This window comes from Nerophis ophidion, linkage group LG20 (genome assembly GCF_033978795.1).
Source record: "Nerophis ophidion isolate RoL-2023_Sa linkage group LG20, RoL_Noph_v1.0, whole genome shotgun sequence".
In the NCBI taxonomy this organism is placed as follows: Eukaryota; Metazoa; Chordata; class Actinopteri; order Syngnathiformes; family Syngnathidae; genus Nerophis; species Nerophis ophidion.
The window spans coordinates 13310714-13332626 of NC_084630.1; the positions used below are offsets into that span (position 1 = coordinate 13310714).

Consider the following 21913-nt stretch of genomic DNA (forward strand, 5'->3'; position numbering starts at 1 on the left):
TCAAAAAGGTTGCTGACACCTGGTTTAGATGCTTTAGCGTCCAACTTGAAGAGCAGGACTGCCACAGGTATGATGTAACTGTTCAACTACATATATTACATTCCTTCTTTGAAAAGCACCGGCTTGTGTTTTTACATTATGCAAAACTACAAAGAATGTTAATTGTTGTTGCTTTAGGGCGACAAATACTGTAAGCAATTTGAAATGTGATCAAGGGGTTGAACAACCATGCATGCATTTCATTAATATGCAGGGGTTTGTGTTACTTGTTGTCATAGTGGTCTCCAGATCCCTGGTGCTGAAAGATGGTGATGATGTGCTGGCGTGTGCTGACATCAACCCAGTATCTCCCTCAGCAACTCAGACATTCCCCACAGTGGAAAATTTCAGCCGGTCAGTGTGTAAAGTATAATGCCTATTTTTGTGTCACCCAAGCCGAGTCATACCAGAGACTATAAAAATGGGAATCATTACCTCCCTGCTTGGCACTCAGCATCAAGTGTTGGAATTGGGGGTTAAATCACCAAAAATGAGTCCGGGCGTGGCCACTGGTGCTGCCCACTGCTCCCCTCACCTCTCAGGGAGTGGACAAGGGGATGGGTCAAATGCAGAGGACAAATTTCACCACACCTAAAGGCCTACTGAAATGAGATTTTCTTATTCAAACGGGGATAGCAGGTCCATTCTATGTGTCATACTTGATAATTTCGCGATATTGCCATATTTTTGCGGAAAGGATTTAGTGGAGAACATAGACGATAAAGTTTGCAACTTTTAGTCGCTAATAGAAAAGCCTTGCCTGTACCGGAAGTCGCAGGCGATGACGTCACCCGTTGAGAATAGACTAAAAGGAGAAGTATTGCGTAAAGAGATTATTCTAGATTATTCTAATGTCATGACTGTTTTTATTGACTATTGAGTATTTTATTGATTATGGGATAAGCAGCAGAAAATGGAAGGATGATACTTTTTCGTCACTTATTGTTTGTCCTTGGTACACTAATGTGTATATTTTAGGCCATTAGTTCTTTGTTTTATTTTTGCAAAAATGTATACAGTATATCTAATTTTATATTGCTATTTTTATCTTTGGTATGAAAATTATTATGTAACAACATTTATTAGTATTTTTCGGTTCTTTGTTGTTGCTATTTTTGTATTATGACAATTTGATATTGGATCATGTTGTACTGCATTTTAATCGTTTCTTCTGTGGTTGTGTGATGTTTTTTGCCTGGACCCCAGTAAGAATAGTCTCCACTGCGGTGTAGACTAATGGGGATCCTTAATAAACTAAATAAACTAAATAAACTTACATCATCACATTCTTTTTAATGGGAGCCTCCAACAAAAAGAGCTATTCGGACCGAGAAAACGACAATTTCCCCATCAATTGAAGCGAGGATGAAAGATTTGTGTTTGAGGATATTGATAGCGACGGACTAGAAAAAAAAAAAAAATAAAGTAAAAAATTTTTTTAAAAAGGCTATTGCATTGGGACGGATTCAGATGTTTTTAGACACATTTACTGGGATAATTCTGGGAAATTCCTTATCTTTCTATTGTGTTGCTAGTGTTTTAGTGAGTTTAAATAGTACCTGATAGTCGGAGGGGTGTGTCCACGGGTGTCTTGAGGCCAGTGTCTGATGGAAGTCGACGGCAGCTGTATGGACCGCACAAGCTCAGCTGATATCCGGTAAAAAGCGACTTTTTACCACAATTTTTTTCACCGAAAACTGCTGGTTGACATTTGGTCGGGATCCATGTTCGCTTGACCGCTCTGATCCATAGGAAAGCTTCACCTCCGGGAATTTTAAACAAGGAATCACCGTGTGTTTGTGTGGCTAAAGGCTAAAGCTTCCCAACTCTATCTTTCTACTTTGACTTCTCCATTATTAATTGAACAAATTGCAAAAGATTGAGGACTGGTCTTTTAAAAAAACATATAACATCATACAATCCATCAACACGCTAAAATATCACAGAACAGGACAAGGTAAATATGCTCACCATGTCCTAATGTTCCTCTTTTTTTCCCTAGATTCGACTTCCGGAGTCGGGTTGCTAATGTCCTGGGCGTGGTAATGCCAAGAGTGACCCTTTTGAGCTCCACTCCCACATCTATAAATGGTGGAACATGCCAGCAAGTCAGATTCATGGTATCAGGTATGCAATATTTTTTTAAATATACAATATCGTGAATAGTGTGTTGAGTTTTAAAATACATTTGGTTCAATGCCAATGACTTTGTTTGCAAGTAATTTGAAGTTAATTATGCTCATTGCAGTAAATGTTGTAGCTCTCTGTGATCTGCCCTACGAAGCCCGGATAGACAATGCCATTAAACACAACTACAGTGTCAGTGATACCATTTTGCATCCCAATCTAACCACAGTATGTGAAAATTGGGTTGGTCAGTTTTATTCAGTTGGACGATAAAGAGATACAGTCGCGATCAAAAGTTTACATACACTTGTAAAGAACATAACGTCATGGCTGTCTTGAGTTTCCAATCATTTCCACAACTCTTATTTTTTTGGGATACTTGTTTGTCACAAAAAAACATTCATGAAGTTTGGTTATTTAATGAATTTACTACTAAAAATATGACTAAATACAAAAATACATACAGCAATGTTAATATTTGGTTACATGTCCCTGTGCAAGTTTCTGATTGAACTTTTGAGCACTCCTCTTGACAAAATTGGTGAAACTCAGCTAAATGTGTTGGTTTCTCACACGGACTTGTTTCTTCAGCATTGTCCACACGTTGTCAGGACTTCGGGAAGACCATTCTAAAACCTTAATTCTAGCCCGATTTAGCCATTCCTTTACCATTTTTATTTTATCTGACCACAGAACTTTCCTCCAGAAGGTCTTATCTTTGTCCATGTGATCAATCAATCAATCAATCAATGTTTATTTATATAGCCCCAAATCAGAAATGTCTCAAAGGCTGCACAAATCATTACGACTACAACATCCTCGGAAGAACCCACAAAAGGGCAAGGAAAACTCACACCCAGTGGGCAGGGAGAATTCACATCCAGTGGGACGCCAGTGACAATGCTGACTATGAGAAACCTTGGAGAGGACCTCAGATGTGGGCAACCCCCCCCCCCTCTAGGGGACCGAAAGCAATGGATGTCGAGCGGGTCTAACATGATACTGTGAAAGTTCAATCCATAGTGGCTCCAACACAGCCGCGAGAGTTCAGTTCAAAGCGGATCCAAGACAGCAGCGAGAGTCCCGTCCACAGGAGACCATCTCAAGCGGAGGCGGGTCAGCAGCGTAGAGATGTCCCCAATCGATACAGGTCCATCCTGGGTCCCGACGAGCGGTCCATCCTGGGTCTCGACTCTGGACAGCCAGTACTTCATCCATGGTTATCGGACCGGACCCCCTCCACAAGGGAGGGGGGGACATAGGAGAAAGAAAAGAAGCGGCAGATCAACTGATCTAAAAAGGAGGTCTATTTAAAGGCTAGAGTATACAGATGAGTTTTAAGGTGAGACTTAAATGCTTCTACTGATGTCAGATGAAACAAAAATGTAGCTTTTTGGCCACAATACCCAGCCATAGATTTGGAGGAGCAACGGTTGAGGTCTTTAACCCCAGGAACACCACACCTACTGTCAAGCATGGTGGTGGTAGTATTATGCTCTGTTCCTGTTTTGCTGCCAATGGAACTAAATGGTCCCTAAAGTGTGAATGTTGTCTGTCTATCTGTGTTGGCCCTGTGATTGGAAAATGAAAAAGGAGGATTACCTCCAAATACCTAGTGTGTGTGTGACAAGCATTGGCACTTTAACTTTAACTTAACTTCATATTATTCAGGACATTCTAAAATCATCGGCCCAGAGGCTGAGTCTTGGACGCAGTTGGGTGTTCCAACGGGACAATGACCCCAAATTATGAATTAAGGTTTTAGAATGGCCTTCCGAAAGTCCTGACTTACACGTGTGGACAACGCTGAAGAAACAAGTCCATGTTGGAAAACCAACCAATTCAGCAGAACTGCACCAATTTTGTCAAGAGGAGTGGTCAAAAATTCAACCAGAAGCTTGTGGATGGCTACCAGAAGTGCTTTATTAATCAAATTTTTGCTGTATGTACACTTTTGACCCAGCAGATTTAGTCACATTTTCAGTAGACCCATAATAATTTCACAAAAGAACCAAACTTCATGATTTTTTTTTTGTGACCAACAAGTATGTGCTCCAATCACTCTATCACAACAAAAATAAGAGTTGTAAGAATAATTACAAACAAGACAGCCATGACATTATGTTCCTAATCCATCCATCAATCCATTTCCTACCGCATGTCCCTCTCAGGGTTGCGTCGGGTGCTGGAGCTTATCCCAGCTGCATCCGGGCGGAAGGTGGGGTACAGCCTAGACAAATCACCCCCTCATCGCAGGGCATAAGAGATACAGCACAGACGAATTAATTTGTTCATTGAGGGAGGCCGTAACCCAAAATATGTCTATCTCGAAATCAACGTTCTACATTGAAATTATTTACAATCAATGTGAATGCAATGCATATTTCCCAGGATGCTTTGCTCATATGTTGATCAATATGCAATAATTAGCCACAACAGCTAAATCTAATCTGTTGTTCTATGGCAGGCACCATAAAACAGACATACAATGGGGCAAAAAAGTATTTAGTCAGCCACCGATTGTGCAAGTTCTCCCACTTAAAATGATGACAGAGGTCTGTAATTTTCATCATAGGTACACTTCAACTGTGAGAGACAGAATGTGAAAAAAAAATTAGGAATTTTAAATAATTTATTCGTAAATTATGGTGGAAAATAAGTATTTGGTCAACCATTCAAAGCTCTCACTGATGGAAGGAGGTTTTGGCTCAAAATCTCACGAAACATGGCCCCATTCATTCTTTCCTTAACATGGATCAATCGTCCTGTCCCCTTAGCAGAAAAACAGCCCCAAAGCATGATGTTTCCACCCCCATGGTTCACAGTAGGTGTGGTGTTCTTGGGATGCAACTCAGTATTCTTCTTCCTCCAAACACGAGTTGAGTTTATACCAAAATGGATACATGGATGATACAGCAGAGGATTGGGAGAATGTCATGTGGTCAGATGAAACCAAAATAGAACTTTTTGGTACAAACTCAACTCGTTGTGTTTGGAGGAAGAAGAATACTGAGTTGCATCCCAAGAACACCAAACCTACTGTGAAGCATGGTGGTGGAAACATCATGCTTTGGGGCTGTTTTTCTACTAAGGGGACAGGACGATTGATCCGTGTTAAGGAAAGAATGAATGGGGCCATGTATCGTGAGATTTTGAGCCAAAATCTCCTTCCATCAGTGAGAGCTTTGAATGGTTGACCAAATACTTATTTTCCACCATAATTTACAAATAAATTCTTAAAAATTCCTACAATATGAACTCCCGGATTTTTTTTTCACATTCTGTCTCTCACAGTTGAAGTGTACCTATGATGAAAATTACAGACCGCTGTCATTATTTTAGGTGGGAGAACTTACACAATCGGTGGCTGACTAAATACTTTTTTGCCCCACTGTACACTGACGGAAAAACATCATACATAAATGATAAGATCACTTACTGTAAATATTAGCAATAAAAACAAGTCAACATAAGGTGATCAACTAGGTGTGCACATTGCACATTGGGTACAGGACTTCATTTAATTGTCTTTTCATTGAAGGGGATGTCAGTCCAGACCTTCTGAGCTCCGTCAGAGACAGTGAGATGATGGGCATGTTTAGGGAGTCGGACGTCTGCATACCAAGTAAGTGCGCTTTGTAAAACGATCCTCAGAGGTGTAATGTGAATATTTTAGTCATGTTGAAGTCATTAGTGTTTGCAAGCTGATACTGCAAGCCGATACTTTGTATCCCAGATCAGCACAAAGAGTGAACACAGACAATACAAATTATCACTAGTAGTTAGTCTTCATTAATATGAAGCTTAAAACATATCTGATATATATATTTTTTTTCATAAAGTTGTTTTTTAATAAAACATTTCCAAATAATTTTCTTAGATCCCAGTAACCAGTTCCTGGCACCGCTGAACATGGGCGGAGTCATGGGTCTGGTTGAATTTAACTCCACAACCGGGATGGCCACAGTCAACATTTCTGGCGCCGGATCGTGTGGCCCCTTGAACTTTTCCCTGACAGAGTTTCCCGTCATGTACGGCCGCTTTGCTGAACCATGTACCGAGGCAAACATCGGCACTGAGGTTTTCACATTCAGTGCTGATCCCACTACAACTTCTACAGTCAACGTTTTAAGTCTTTTTGGAATGCGCTCCAACTTGGATGACCTCTCGTTGACTCTGCAGACGTGTAACAACACTCAAGTATGCACAGTCGTAAGTTCTGGTCAAACAGTTTCAACAAGTCAGGCCAGGTTCAATGGAGAAATTGCTGGTGATGTTTACATTCGCCGTAACATTGGAGGAAACGACATAAGGATTCTTACAGATCTCGTTACAATCGGTCAAGTCAATGCCTCTCAGACCAATAGAACACTCTACGGCTCAGTGAGCTCAGCTTCAAGCTGCGATGTTCTCCTTGGCAGTTTAGACTCCGCCACTTTGACAGATCTGGGTGTCGTCAACATTGGAACACCTGTGCAACTCGGGAAATCCCGCCTGGACTTGACAAGCTTGAGTAACGACACTGCCTTTCTTCTACTTCGTCCAGGGTCAACGTTCATATGTGCAAAACTCTATGATGTTCCAGAAAAACAAGTGAGCGCTCTTGTGGATATGAAAGGGATAAGTGGATACCTCAGCTTCCGCCAGGCTTCCCCTTTTGATCGGACAGAGTTGAGAGTCAACCTAACTAACTTGCGGAGCCTGGTTGGTACTTACCACGTACATGACTTTCCTGTTCCTACTGGCAGAACATCTACCTCAGATCTTTGCTCCAATGACAATTTGGGCGGTCACTGGAATCCATTTGGTATAAACGCTAGTTCCCCAACATCCCCGAATGTGCCTGGATCAACACATGACATGTACGAAGTGGGTGACCTCAGTGCCAAGCATTTGTCCCTTGCCGATCTGAACGTTGTAAATATGGCATTCGAAGACTTCAACCTCCCTCTATTTGGACGAAACAGCATTGTTGGCCGGTCCATTGTGATTCATCTAAGAGATGGTGCCAGATATGTTTGTGCTAGCATCGGCTACCCTGGTGAAGTGGTTGTTGGTAGGGCGAGGTTTCAGAGCCTCGTGGTTGGCGACATGGTATTTACCCAGCTGAAGGACAACCCTCTATCTGATGTATCGGTCTTTGTGGTTTTGTCATATGGAAACGCCACAATGGCCCCAACAAGAAACCACAACTGGCATGTACACGTGTACCCCATCAGCTCAGAGAGGGACAATGACGAGATGCGCTGCGGCTCAACAGGAGGCCATTGGAACCCATTCAACGTTGACACAGAAGACATCAGTTATGACCTCCACTGTGGCCCAGATACCCCGATAGCCTGTGAAGTGGGAGACTTTGCCAGTAAACACAGCCTCCTCGACCTCAGTGCCACAGTTGGTGGAGTCGAATCGAAGAGTTTCTTCACTGATGTTACTTCCTGGTTGCCACGGTCAGGCATAATTGGTCGATCTGTTGTCATACATGAAGCAGAGAGAGGAGGTCCAAGGATTGCTTGTGCAAATATTACAATGGTTCGTGTCCCCAAAGCAAGCCTAGGAGAGTGGTTTGGCCCTGGCATGACTACCGGAAATATCCATTTTAATCAGTGGATTCCGAATGGCCCCACACGTGTAAACGTGTCCTTGTTCAACCTAAACGCCATGGCTGGTGGTTATCATGTTCATGTTTTACCCATTGTTCCGAACAGCTCCGACCCATGCTCAAATGCAAACATTATGGGACACTACAACCCACTGTCAGTCAACATATCAGAGTCACCCCCACCTGGAATTGGCACAGTTGACCAGTATGAGATCGGTGATCTCAGTGGAAAGTTCGGCCTGCTCACAGAACTCATTCAATTTGAGGAGGTCTTCACAGACAGCAACCTACCTTTAACTGGACCTCACAGCATTTCTGGAAGATCTGTTGTGATCCACTACACGAATGGATCAAGGTGAGAAATTGATCTTAAGCTTTCGGTCTGTCTTTGCTAACATGTTGAGTGGTGTGTATGAAAGAATGGATGAACAAATTAAAAAAAGACGGTGGGACATAAGAAAAAATATTGTCCCCAAAAGAGAAGTAGAACTGAAGGCATTTGGACTACCATTACATGTGTCATGTTATGATTGTATTTTTATATTTAAAGGCCTACTGAAATGAGATTTTCTTATTCAAATAAGGATAGCAGGTCCATTCTATGTGTCATACTTGATCATTTCGCAATATTGCCATATTTTTGCTGAAAGGATTTAGTAGAGAACATACACAATAAAGTTTGCAACTTTTACTTGCTAACAGAAAAGCTCTGCCTCTACCGGAAGTCGCAGACGATGACGTCACATGTTGATGGCTCCTCACATATTCACATTGGTTTTAATGGGAGCCTCCAACAAAAACAGTTATTCGGACCGAGAAAATGACAATTTCCCGTTAATTTGAGCGAGGATGAAAGATTCGTGTTTGAGGATATTGATAGCGACGGACTAGGAAAGAAAAAAAAAGCTGATTGCATTGGGACGGATTCAGATGTTTTTAGACACATTTACTAGGATAATTCTAGGAAATCCCTTATCTTTCTATTGTGTTGCTAGTGTTTTAGTGAGTTTAACAGTACCTGATAGTCGGAGGTGTGTCTCCACGGGTGTCTCAGGGAGGTCGACAGCAGCTTTATGGACGGCACAAGCTCAGCTGATCTACAGTAAGAAGCGACTTTTTACCACAATTTTCCCACCGAAACATGCTGGTTGACATTCGGTCGGGATCCATGTCCGCTGTGATCCATAGTAAAGTTTCACCTCCGTGAATTTTAAACAAGGAATCACCGTGTGTTTGTGTGGCTAAAGGCTAAAGCTTCCCAACTCCATCTTTCTACTTTGACTTCTCCAATATTAATCGAACAAATTGAAAAGGATTCAGCAACACAGATCTCCAAAATACTGTGTAATTATGCGGTTAAAGCAGACGACTTTTAGCTGTGTGTGTGTGCAGTGCTCATGTTTCCTAACAGCCTGTGACGTCAAGCGTACACGTCATCATTACGCGACGTTTTCAAGAAGAAACTCCCGGGAAATTTAAAATTGCAATTTAGTAAACTAAAAAGGCCGTATTGGCATGTGTTGCAATGTTAATATTTCAGCATTATTATATAAACTATCAGACTGCGTGGTGGGTAGTAGTGGGTTTCAGTAGGCTTTTAAAACACTTTCTTTTGGTCTACATAACATGTAATGGTGGTTCTTTGGTAAAAATTTTGTATAGATGGTGTTTTGCAGACTGCTTCTCGGCCGCTTTGTGGGCCGTCCTATTTACAGCCCCCACTTCGACCGGGTCTTCTCCCTCCAACTTTTTTGTATTTCTTAGCCCTTCCAAAGCCAGTTTACCGATAATATTAAGTAAAAACCATATGCTACTTTGTATTACAAAATGGCAACAGTGGAGGATGCTTGTACATGCACAACCCAGTCTGCCCCACAACAAGAGGATAGCAAAAAAGAAGGATCACGGACTATAATAGCGGACGCACGAAAGGCACTTTGGGTACATTTATACCATATATGGTGTAACTTCCTCCAAATAGCACTGACAAAATGGCTTTCTTTGACTGATTTATTGAAGGCTTCCTTTCCCTTCAATTCACCGGGAAAACTGTTAATAAAATAAAGCACGTTACAAACGTAAAAATAACACGCACAGCATGTGGTTCAAACATTTTACCGAAATAAAATACAAACAGAAATGACAAATACCTCGTTGGCCTGCATGCTTCTTTTAGGAGGAAATTGTGATCTTCTGGCTCTTACAGCCCAAACGCTGAAAGTCCTTGTGACACTTTTTAGTCCTTTTTACGATCAGTCGCTCTCTTTATCCCTTTTCATTGCGTAAAACAAATGTTCACTCATTGTATCCGTTCACAGACCAATCAAGACAATTCAAAACAAAAGCATGCTCACAAACTCAACAAAAAGGCATGAAATTACATTTTTAACCATAGTAACTTAAATAAAGCCTTCTTTTGAACTTTTATATATTTTGATTGAATTCCCTTTTATGAACTTAACTTATTCTGTTTTTAGAGAAATAAAACAAATGATAATTATTAGTCGCAACAGTTACATATGGTTTTACCCAACCGATGACATCACAAATTACAAACAAACATCTCGTTTGGAGGAAGTATGTAGACGGCAAGATTAATTCATAAAAAGCTCTGCAATGCCTCTGCGGTTTGATTTCACATTTTCGGGACCTATGTAGATCTCAAATACACACAAGCAGGTACCAATAGGTAAGAAAAACTGGTTTTGCATAATAGGGCCTTTAAGAAAAGTTTATATATCAATCAATCAATCAATGTTTACTTATATAGCCCTAAATCACTAGTGTCTCAAAGGGCTGCACAAACCACCATGACATCCTCGGTAGGCCCACATAAGGGCAAGGAAAACTCACACCCAGTGGGACATCGGTGACAATAATGACCCAGTGGGACGTCGGTGACAATGATGACTATGAGAACCTTGGAGAGGAGGAAAGCAATGGATGTCTAGCGGGTCCAACATGATACTGTGAAAGTTCAATCCACAATGGATCCAACACAGTCGCGAGAGTCCAGTCCAAAGCGGATCCAACACAGCAGCGAGAGTCCCGTTCACAGCGGAGCCAGCAGGAAACCATCCCAAGCGGAGGCGGATCAGCAGCGCAGAGATGTCCCCAGCCGATATATGAATAGTTACCTGCTACGATCACACTGCTTAAAGAGTATTCTCTCTGCTGTGCAGTTTGTATTGAGCATCGTATTGAGGCATGCAGGATTTAGACCAGGGGTGGGCATTACGTCGATCGCGATCGACTGGTCGATCTCGGAGGGTGTGTCAGTTGATCTCAAGCCAGGCATTAAAAAATAGACATAAAAATGAGCAATCATCAATCATACCAAGACTTCACTTTCGTCAGTTGTTTGACATTCTCGGCACCCGAGGATCTTGTGAGATGACGCTGGCTGCTGCGAGCTCATATTTAAGAAAAAAATCACTAACAGGGCGGACGCAGAGAAACACATTTTATTTCTAGAGACTCCGTACCTACTGTCAAAACTCTAAAGACCGACTGCACAGTTCCTGTCTTCACCATAAAAGACCTGTTTCATCCTGCCTGTGCTAACAAAATAAGAGTCTCAGAAAGCTAGCGTGCACAAGCTAGCAAGCTACGGAGTTTGATGCCAATGTATTTCTCCCCCGCCCTCAGCGACCGCTTTCTCACTTGCTTGCCCACCCGCACACTCACTGACGTCACTCACCTGCTGCCAGACATTAAAGGGCCACACACATATGCTACTCTCATAACAAAGTGTTTAAAAACGAGTATGCAAGTTGGACAAATGAGATGCCAAATCCAACCACTTTCATGTGGTATTGGACAGAAAGGAGGACTTTTTTTTTCCTCCATTTGAAAATGCGGACGTTATCAGCACCACTGTCTAATTCCAATCAATGCAAGTCATCAGAATCAGGTAATACACCAACTTATATTCTTGTCTTCATGAAAGAAAGGAATCTATGTGTGTTAAACATGCTTGTATTATCATTAAACACCATTAACTTGTTAACAAGAATGTCTCTTTCATAAATAAATAAATATAAATTATAAATAGGAATGAGGTAGACCTCCCCAAAAGTAGCTCGCCTGCAGAAAAAGTGTGAGCGCCCCCTGATTTAGAACCTAGAGAAACTTACTGTGACCAAAAAAACACCGTGCTTTGTGTCACACCCTTCTTGTTTTTTTTAACTTTTTTATGTTTTCCATTAATCAAAAGTTAACAACTGTTCCATGTCGAAACTCTTTTTGCAGACTGCAGTGTGCTTCCGTCGTTCCTGATAGAAATACAGATGGACAATGGGTCAATGCCACGGCTGTTTTTAACGGAGATGTGAATGGGACCATTTTCATGGTAAGCATCCCAAGTTTTCTACCATAAAGTACATACAAAGTTAGGTTCCCACTGTTAGTGGCCTTTGTTTGTCAGGGTAAAAATTGAAGAAATCCGCCAAGCTGCCACAAAAACATGTCATGAGATTTTCTGCTGTGTTGGACAGAGTGAATTCATTATCTCTATGGATAGTTGCACGAGGGAGGTACAGGGAACTGGGACACGCTCATTAGCCTAACTTAGTGTCCGTTTATCGGCGGGAAGAACCTTCGGACCCTATGAACTGTGAAGCTCCAAAGCAACAGCTGTGCCTGTCAGCCATCCTCCGAGAGAACCCATGCTGAGCTCTCTAACATCTATTAAAAAGGAGCTATGATCGGAGTATCTAGTAAGAAACAAGGAAGTGATTGATCTTTTAAAATCAGAATTCAATAGACCTAGCTTGGAAAAGCTAGGTCTATTGTACAAATTCGATTACACCTTTTTAGCTGATATATTTGTAATATTTAGCTAACTGTTCTCCCATTTAGCTCACATTTAGCTCTTTTCTTCACATTTCATGTAGAAATTAAACAATGAATCTATAGTATCCAATCCAAAAATTCAATCCAAATGTTAAATATGAATGTTAATTTCAAATCTAAAAAATGTAAATGTTGAATCCAAATCGCTTCACGGGGGAAGAGGGGTTAGTGCGTCTGCCTCACAATACGAAGGTCCTGCAGTCCTGGGTTCAAATCCAGGCTCGGGATCTTTCTGTGTGGAGTTTGCATGTTCTCCCCGTGAATAGTTGGGTTCCCTCCGGGTACTCCGGCTTCCTCCCACTTCCAAAGACATGCACCTGGGGATATGTTGATTGGCAACACTAAATTGGCCCTAGTGTGTGAATGTGAGTGTGAATGTTGTCTGTCTATCTGTGTTGGCCCTGCGATGAGGTGGCGACTTGTCCAGGGTGTACCCTGCCTTCCGCCCGATTGTAGCTGAGATAGGCGTCAGCGCCCCCCGCGACCCCGAAAGGGAATAAGCGGTAGAAAATGGATGGATGGATGGATCAATCCAAATCTTAATGTTAGATATAAATAAATAAATGAATGGGTTGTACTTGTATAGCGCTTTTCTACCTTCAAGGTACTCGAAGCGCTTTGGCACGACTTCCACATTTACCCATTCACACACACATTCACACACTAATGGAGGGAGCTGCCATGCAAGGCACTAACCAGCACCCATCAGGAGCAAGGGTTAAGTGTCTTGCTCAGGACACAACTGACATGACGAGGTTGGTACTAGGTGGGAATTGAACCAGGGACCCTCGGGAAATGTTAAATATATCAATATATATGGTAAATATGAATGTGAAATATAAATCTTCAATATAAATCTAATGGTTAACATCAAATATACATGTTAAATATACATCTAATGTCACAAACTCGCATGGCTGCAGTTGTTGTGACCCCAAGATGCAGGAACCAGGAGAGTGGGGAGCAGGTAAGATGCTTTTTGGGGCGGTTTAGCTCGGTTGGTAGAGTGGCCGTGCCAGCAACTTGAGGGTTGCAGGTTCGATTCCCGCTTCCACCATCCTAGTCACTGCCGTTGTGTCCTTGGGCAAGACACTTTACCCACCTGCTCCCAGTGCCACCCACACTGGTTTGAATGTAACTTAGATATTGGGTTTCACTATGTAAAGCGTTTTGAGTCACTAGAGAAAAAGCGCTATATAAATATAATTCACTTCACTTCACTTCACTTTTAATATCATCAACAGAGGAGATTGAAGCAGTCTTGCATGTACAGTTCTAAACAACCGTCAGTCTTCGAGCCCTGAGGAGTGCGCGAGACAAGCATAAATAGAAACATGCTGATTGGCACCAGGTGTGGACGGGCTGCTAATCAACAGCAGGCGAGGGGGAAAAAAAAACAGCGCTCAGCGGGACAAGCAGGAAATGGTAACAAAATAAGAGCACTGATGGGAAGTAAATACACAACGAAGAAGCACAAACAGAAATGAAGTGACGGATCGTCGCTTCTAAATCTCAACTCCAAATCTAAATGTTAAATATCAATCAATCAATCAATGTTTACTTATATAGCCCTAAATCACTAGTGTCTCAAAGGGCTGCACAAACCACTACGACATCCTCGGTAGGCCCACATAAGGGCAAGGAAAACTCACACCCAGTGGGACATCGGTGACAATAATGACCCAGTGGGACGTCGGTGACAATGATGACTATGAGAACCTTGGAGAGGAGGAAAGCAATGGATGTCGAGCGGGTCTAATATGATTCTGTGAAAGTTCAATCCATAATGGATCCAACACAGTCGCGAGAGTCCAGTCCAAAGCGGATCCAACACAGCAGCGAGAGTACCGTTCACAGCGGAGCCAGCAGGAAACCATCCCAAGCGGAGGCGGATCAGCAGCGCAGAGATGTCCCCAGCCGATACACAGGCAAGCAGTACATGGCCACCGGATCGGACCGGACCCCCTCCACAAGGGAGAGTGGGACATAGGAGAAAAAGAAAAGAAACGGCAGATCAACTGGTCTAAAAAGGGAGTCTATTTAAAGGCTGTATTATACAAATGAGTTTTAAGGTGAGACTTAAATGCTTCTACTGAGGTGGCATTCCGAACTTTTACCGGGAGGTCATTCCAGAGTACTGGAGCCCGAAATGAAAACGCTCTATAGCCCGCAAACTTTTTTTGGGCTTTGGGAATCACTAATAAGCCGGAGTCCTTTGAACGCAGATTTCTTGCCGGGACATATGGTACAATACAATCGGCAAGATAGGATGGAGCTAGACCGTGTAGTATTTTATACGTAAGTAGTAAAACCTTAAAGTCACATCTTAAGTGCACAGGAAGCCAGTGCAGGTGAGCCAGTACAGGCGTAATGTGATCAAACTTTCTTGTTCTTGTCAAAAGTCTAGCAGCCGCATTTTGTACCAACTGTAATCTTTTAATGCTAGACATGGGGAGACCCGAAAATAATACGTTACAGTAATCGAGACGAGACGTAACAAACGCATGGATAATGATCTCAGCGTCTTTAGTGGACAGAATGGAGCGAATTTTAGCGATATTACGGAGATGAAAGAAGGCCGTTTTAGTAACGCTTTTAATGTGTGACTCAAAGGAGAGAGTTGGGTCGAAGATAATACCCAGATTCTTTACCGTGTCGCCTTGTTTTATTGTTTGGTTGTCAAATGTTAGAGTTGTATCATTAAATAGAGGTCGGTGTCTAGCAGGACCGATAATCAGCATTTCCGTTTTTTTGGCGTTGAGTTGCAAAAAGTTAGCGGACATCCATTGTTTAATTTCATTAAGACACGCCTCCAGCTGACTACAATCCGGCGTGTTGGTCAGCTTTAGGGGCATGTAGAGTTGGGTGTCATCAGCATAACAGTGAAAGCTAACACCGTATTTGCGTATGATGTCACCTAGCGGCAGCATGTAGATGCTGATGAGTGCAGGGCCAAGGACCGAACCCTGGGGAACTCCACACGTTACCTTAACGTAGTCCGAGGTCACACTGTTATGGGAGACACACTGCATCCTATCAGTAAGATAAGAGTTAAACCAAGACAGGGCTAAGTCTGACATACCAATTCGTGTTTTGATACGTTCTATGAATGATAGATCTAAAAAATAATGTTAAATCGAAATGTCTCACCAAGTGTAGAGCTAGATATTTGGAAACCATTCTTCCCACGCCTCCTCGCGCACAAATATGTGCCCACATCTCTGACTTCCGTGCAGTGGAAGCCAATTTGCAGAGGAGAAGGAACAAAGATAGAACGGGGGACATAACGGAAACTGCCGGATTCAACTCTTTGACCAAATGATGACTTCGCACTCCCTATACCAGGGGTCGGGAACCTTTTTGGCTGAGAGAGCCATGAAAGACAAATATTTTAAAATGTATTTTTGTGAGAGCCCTATATTATTTTTAACACTGAATACAACTGTCAGGTTCAAACATTCAATCAATCAATGTTTATTTATATAGCCCCAAATCACAAATGTCTCAAAGGACTGCACAAATCATTACGACTACAACATCCTCGGAAGAACCCACAAAAGGGCAAGGAAAACTCACACCCAGTGGGCAGGGAGAATTCACATCCAGTGGGACGCCAGTGACAATGCTGACTATGAGAAACCTTGGAGAGGACCTCAGATGTGGGGAACCCCCCCCCCTCTAGGGGACCAAAAGCAATGGATGTCGAGCGGGTCTAACATGATACTGTGAAAGTTCAATCCATAGTGGCTCCAACACAGCCGCGAGAGTTCAGTTCAAGCGAATCCAAGACAGCAGCGAGAGTCCCGTCCACAGGAAACCATCTCAAGAGGAGTCGGATCAGCAGCGTAGAGATGTCCCCAACCGATACAGGCGAGCGGTCCATCCTGGGTCTCGACTCTGGACAGCCAGTACTTCATCCATGGTCATCGGACCGGACCCCCTCCACAAGGGAGGGGGGGACACAGGAGAAAGAAAAGAAGCGGCAGATCAACTGGTCTAAAAAGGAGGTCTATTTAAAGGCTTGAGTATACAGATGAGTTTTAAGGTGGGACTTAAATGCTTCTACTGAGGTAGCATCTCGAACTGTTACCGGGAGGGCATTCCAGAGTACTGGAGCCCGAACGGAAAACGCTCTATAGCCCGCAGACTTTTTTTGGGCTCTGATGACATCTATTAAACAGACAAGAAGCAAAGAATTAAACAGAGACTGAGTTCAATTTTAGCTCAATGAGGAGAAAGGTGTAGACCTGTACCCTTGTACAGTGTAGTCCCACGCTCTGACAAGAGAATTCTACACCTCCTCTTTTATTTGGACTTTCTCTGACTACAACAACTAAATGAATGCATCATTTATTCTCTTTAATAACATTGTTATTCTGAAGGTAACCAATAATAAATAAAATACTTTTGACCATTAATGCGACATCTTCAACAGGTGCGATAGAAACGGATGGATGGATTAAAATGCATGAGAATGTTTTATATTTTGAACGTTATTTTTAACACTGATTACCAGCGGAATTATTGATTACTTATCGTGTTAAGCAACATCAGCTAAGATTTATCCGAGAGCCAGATGCGGTCATCAAAAGAGCCACATCTGGCTCGGGAGCCATAGGTTCCCTACCCCTGCCCTATACTTTTAACGTCTCGTCCGCAAGACCACTAAGAGACACACTGTTTTGACCAGATCTTAAGCGCACCTGTCAACTAACATGACAACAATCGTGTTGTTTCCAACAAATCAATGTTCAAATGTTCATAGTAAGAGCAGGAAAATTATGAAGGAGACACATTTATACTCAACGTTTAGATGTAATATTTTGATTCTGCAGATTCTTGGAGAAGGCATTCGACCGTGTCCCTCGGGAAGTCCTGTAGGGAGTGCTCAGAGAGTATGGGGTATCGGACTGTCTTATTGTGGCAGTCCGATCCCTGTACGATCAGTGCCAGAGCTTGGTCCGCATTGCCGGCAGTAAGTCGAACACATTTCCAGAGAGGGTTGGACTCCGCCAAGGCTGTCCTTTGTCACCGATTCTGTTCATAACTTTTATGGACAGAATTTCTAGGCGCAGCCAAGGCGTTGAGGGGTTCCGGTTTGGTGACCGCAGGATTAGGTCTCTGCTTTTTGCAGATGATGTGGTCCTGATGGCTTCATCTGACCGGGATCTTCAGCTCTCACTGGATCGGTTCGCAGCTGAGTGTGAAGCGACCGGAATGAAAATCAGCACCTCCAAGTCCGAGTCCATGGTTCTCGCCCGGAAAAGGGTGGAATGCCATCTCCGGGTTGGGGAGGAGACCCTGCCCCAAGTGGAGGAGTTCAAGTACCTAGGAGTCTTGTTCACGAGTGGGGGAAGAGTGGATCGTGAGATCGACAGGCGGATCGGTGCGGCGTCTTCAGTAATGCGGACGTTGTACCGATCCGTTGTGGTGAAGAAGGAGCTGAGCCGGAAGGCAAAGCTCTCAATTTACCGGTCGATCTACGTTCCCATCCTCACCTATGGTCATGAGCTTTGGGTCATGACCGAAAGGATAAGATCACGGGTACAAGCGGCCGAAATGAGTTTCCTCTGCCGGGTGGCGGGGCTCTCCCTTAGAGATAGGGTGAGAAGCTCTGCCATCCGCGAGGAACTCAAAGTAAAGCCGCTGCTCCTCCACATCGAGAGGAGCCAGATGAGGTGGTTCGGGCATCTGGTCAGGATGCCACCCGAACGCCTCCCTAGGGAGGTGTTTAGGGCACGTCCAACCGGTAGGGGGCCACGGGGAAGACCCAGGACACGTTGGGAAGACTATGTCTCCCGGCTGGCCTGGGAACGCCTCGGGATCCCCCGGGAAGAGCTAGACGAAGTGGCTGTGGAGAGGGAAGTCTGGGCTTCCCTGCTTAGGCTGCTGCCCCCGCGACCCGACCTCGGATAAGCGAAAGAGGATGGATGGATGGATGGATTTTGATTCTGTTTGAAACGTTTTTGTGTGTCTGTATTAGGGTTGTATGGCAGTATAGTACCGAGATACTACTTAATCATTTTTGGTACTATACTGTCTCCGAAACGTACCGGTCATGTGTGTAGACAGAAAAGGGAGAACGGACGCATTTTGGCTTAAAAACTAACGATAAAGGTGAAGCTATAACACTGAAACACACTCAGGAAGAGGTGTTTTAAGACATGGCTTGCTAGCTAGCGGCTAATGTCCATCCGTCGTCGGCAGTGTTTTAGCTACTTCTAAATCACTAATCCTCGCCTCCATGGTGACAAATAAAGTAAGTCTCTTACAAGTATCATCCCTGAAGGACGAGGAATAGCGAAACATGCTTCACTACACACCGTAGCTCACCGGCGTCAAAATGTAAACAAACGCCATTGGTGGATCCTATACCTAACTTCCACTGTAATGATACCAAGTACAGGGACGTATCTAGTCTATACTACTATGATTACATCGATATTTTTTGGCATCACAACATCTTCTTTCGTTTTTTTAAAATATATATCAGGTTTATAAAGTCAGGAAATATGTCCCTGGACACATGAGGACTTTGAATATGACCAATGTATGATTCTGTAACTACTTGGTATCGGATTGATACCCAAATTTGTGGTGTCATCCAAAACTAATGTAAAGTATCCAAACAACAGAAGAATAAATGATTATTACTTTTTAACAGAAGTGTAGATATAAGATGTTAAAAGAGAAAGTAAGCAGATATTAACAGTAAATGAACAAGTAGATTAATAATCAATTTTATACCACTTGTCATTAATAATGTAGACGAAATAATAGAATTAAAAATGACAAAATATGTTACTGCATTTGTCAGCAGCTAAATTAGGAGCCTTTGTTTGTTTATTTACTATTATATTTATTTTATTTTATTATATGTATTTATTTACTATTTTTCCAATTCAAAACGATTCTGTATTCATTCAATACATAGGATTTCAGCAGGATCCACCCCAGTTTGCTGACATGCTAGCAGAGTAGTAGATTTAAAAAAAAAAAAAGCTTTTATAACTGTAAAGGACAATGTTTTATCAACTGATTGCAATAATGTAAATTTGTTTTAACTATTAAACAAACCAAAAATATGACTTATTTTGTCTTTGTGAAAACATCGGACACAGTGTGTTGTCAAGCTTATGAGATGCGATGCAAGTGTAAGCCACTGTGACACTATTGTTCTTTTTATTTTTATAAATGTCTAATGATAATGTCAACGAGGGATTTTTAATCACTGCTATGCTGAAATTATAGCTAGTATTGATACTGTTGTTGATAATATTCATTTTTGTTTCACTACTTTTGGTTTGTTCTGTGTCGTGTTTGTGTCTCCTCTCAATTGCTCTGTTTATTGCAGTTCTGAGTGTTGCTGGGTCAGGTTTGGTTTTGGAATTGAATTGCGTTGTTGTGGTATTGCTGTGTAGTGGTTTGTTTAATTGATTTAAAAAAAAAAAATCTATTTAAAAAAAAATGAGAATTGATTCTGAAACGCACAACGTATTCGCATCAATTTTTTCCCACACCCCTAATATATATATATACATACTTGGAACTTCTGGAGGGCCGGATTCCAACCCGCAGGCCTTAGTTTGGGGACCCCTGATTTAGACGTAAGAAAAAGTAATATTAATGTCGGATAAATATTCAAATTATATTAGCAAGAAAAGTGTGTTTGAATTTTTAGATTTGGCACGCCAAACCCAACAATAAGAAACACATCCTTCTAGATGTCTCACATACCTAATTTCCTAATACATCATGGTCTTTCAGGTCCAGCAAAGGTTTCTGGATGGAAGTAGCAGTGAGCTCATCATGCTGATAAACCTGCAATCTTCAAGAAGTACCAATGTAAGCGCCTCACACACCTTTCTTCGACTAAAAACGGCTCTTTGCAAACAGAATGGGTGTCAAAGGAATGTTTGCAAAATACGTGGTTATCCTTTCCTTGTACACAATGAACACATCATCTGTGAAAATGTTATATATGCACATACGTGGTGGAGTAAGGAGTTCAGTCCTGGCATGGACAACTAGGTCACAACTAAAACAACAATGAAGGACATTGTAGTTATTTTGTTTTTCTTATAACTCTGGATTTTTGATAATATTGACCACACAACCGATATTCGCATGCAATGTGATAGCTTATCCTATCTGTGTCTCATTGTTTGGTGTCCGTTATAAATCAACAATATTACAGGTGGTCATTTTTTTCCTTGTAATTTGTTCTACTCATTGTTTTTCTCAATAATAAGCAATATGATCAGTGTTTTTCACAATAGTGTACCGTGATATACCGTTAGAGATTATGTCATTTCATTGGGTTAAACTTTTTTTATGCAAACCAGTAATAATAATCTGCCGTTGTTGAGTGTCTGTACTGTCTAGAGCTCGGCAGAGTAACCGCTATGCAGAACGAAACTAAAACTGAACTGGCTGCAAAGTAAACAAAAACAGAATGCTGGACAACAGCAAAGACTTACAGCATGTGGAGCAGACGGCGTCCACAAAGTTCATCCGTACATGACATGACAATCAACGACAAAATAGCAATGCAGGACAAAAACGAAAACACTACAGACAGGAAAACACCAAAGAAACTCCAAATAAGTTTGCTTGGTTTCATTTTGTAATGTTTTCTGCTGGTGGTGTGCCTCCGGATTTTTTTCTAGGAAAAAAATGTGCCTTGGCTCACAAAAGGTTGAAAAACACTGGTGTAGACAATGTGTGGTAGAAACAATTATTTCTACAACAGAAATAATTATTAGAAATATTTATGAAGATAACAATGGCCCCAGTCGGCAGTGTTGTAGCTACTTATAATCACTAATCCTGGTCTCCATGGCGACAAATAAAGTAAGTTTCTTACAAGAATCACCCCTGCAGGACGAGGAATAGCTAAAGATGCTTCACTACCGCTGTCACAATGTAAACAAACGCCATTGGTGGATCTACACCTAACATCCACTGTAATGATACCAAGTACAGTAGCGTATCTCGTCGATAATACAATGCTTACATCGATATTTTTTGTCATCACATCTTCTTTCATTTCTTTTAAAATTTATATTATGTTTATAAACTCAGGAAATATGTCCCTGGACACATGAGGACTTTGAATATGACCAATGTATGATCCTGTAACCACTTGGTATCGGACTAATACCCACATTTGTGGTATCATCGAAAACTGATGTCAGAAGAATAAGTGATTATTACATTTTAGCAGAAGTGTAGATATAACATGATAATAGAGAACATACGCAGATAATAACAGTAAATGAAAAATTTAAA

At 42.0% G+C, this 21913-nt stretch overlaps 1 protein-coding gene across 1 annotated transcript in view; it reads left to right on the forward strand.

Moving 5' to 3' along the window:
* The window catches only part of cusr (Copper-only SOD repeat protein), a 62344-nt gene that overhangs the window by 19238 nt on the left and 21193 nt on the right, over nucleotides 1–21913 (forward strand). Inside the window, exons 7-12 of the mRNA XM_061880499.1 lie at nucleotides 279–393; nucleotides 2042–2166; nucleotides 5708–5791; nucleotides 6047–8123; nucleotides 12020–12119; nucleotides 20390–20467. Of these exons, the coding sequence (XP_061736483.1) occupies nucleotides 279–393; nucleotides 2042–2166; nucleotides 5708–5791; nucleotides 6047–8123; nucleotides 12020–12119; nucleotides 20390–20467 (2579 nt within the window). The remainder of the gene's footprint in view (nucleotides 1–278; nucleotides 394–2041; nucleotides 2167–5707; nucleotides 5792–6046; nucleotides 8124–12019; nucleotides 12120–20389; nucleotides 20468–21913) is intronic.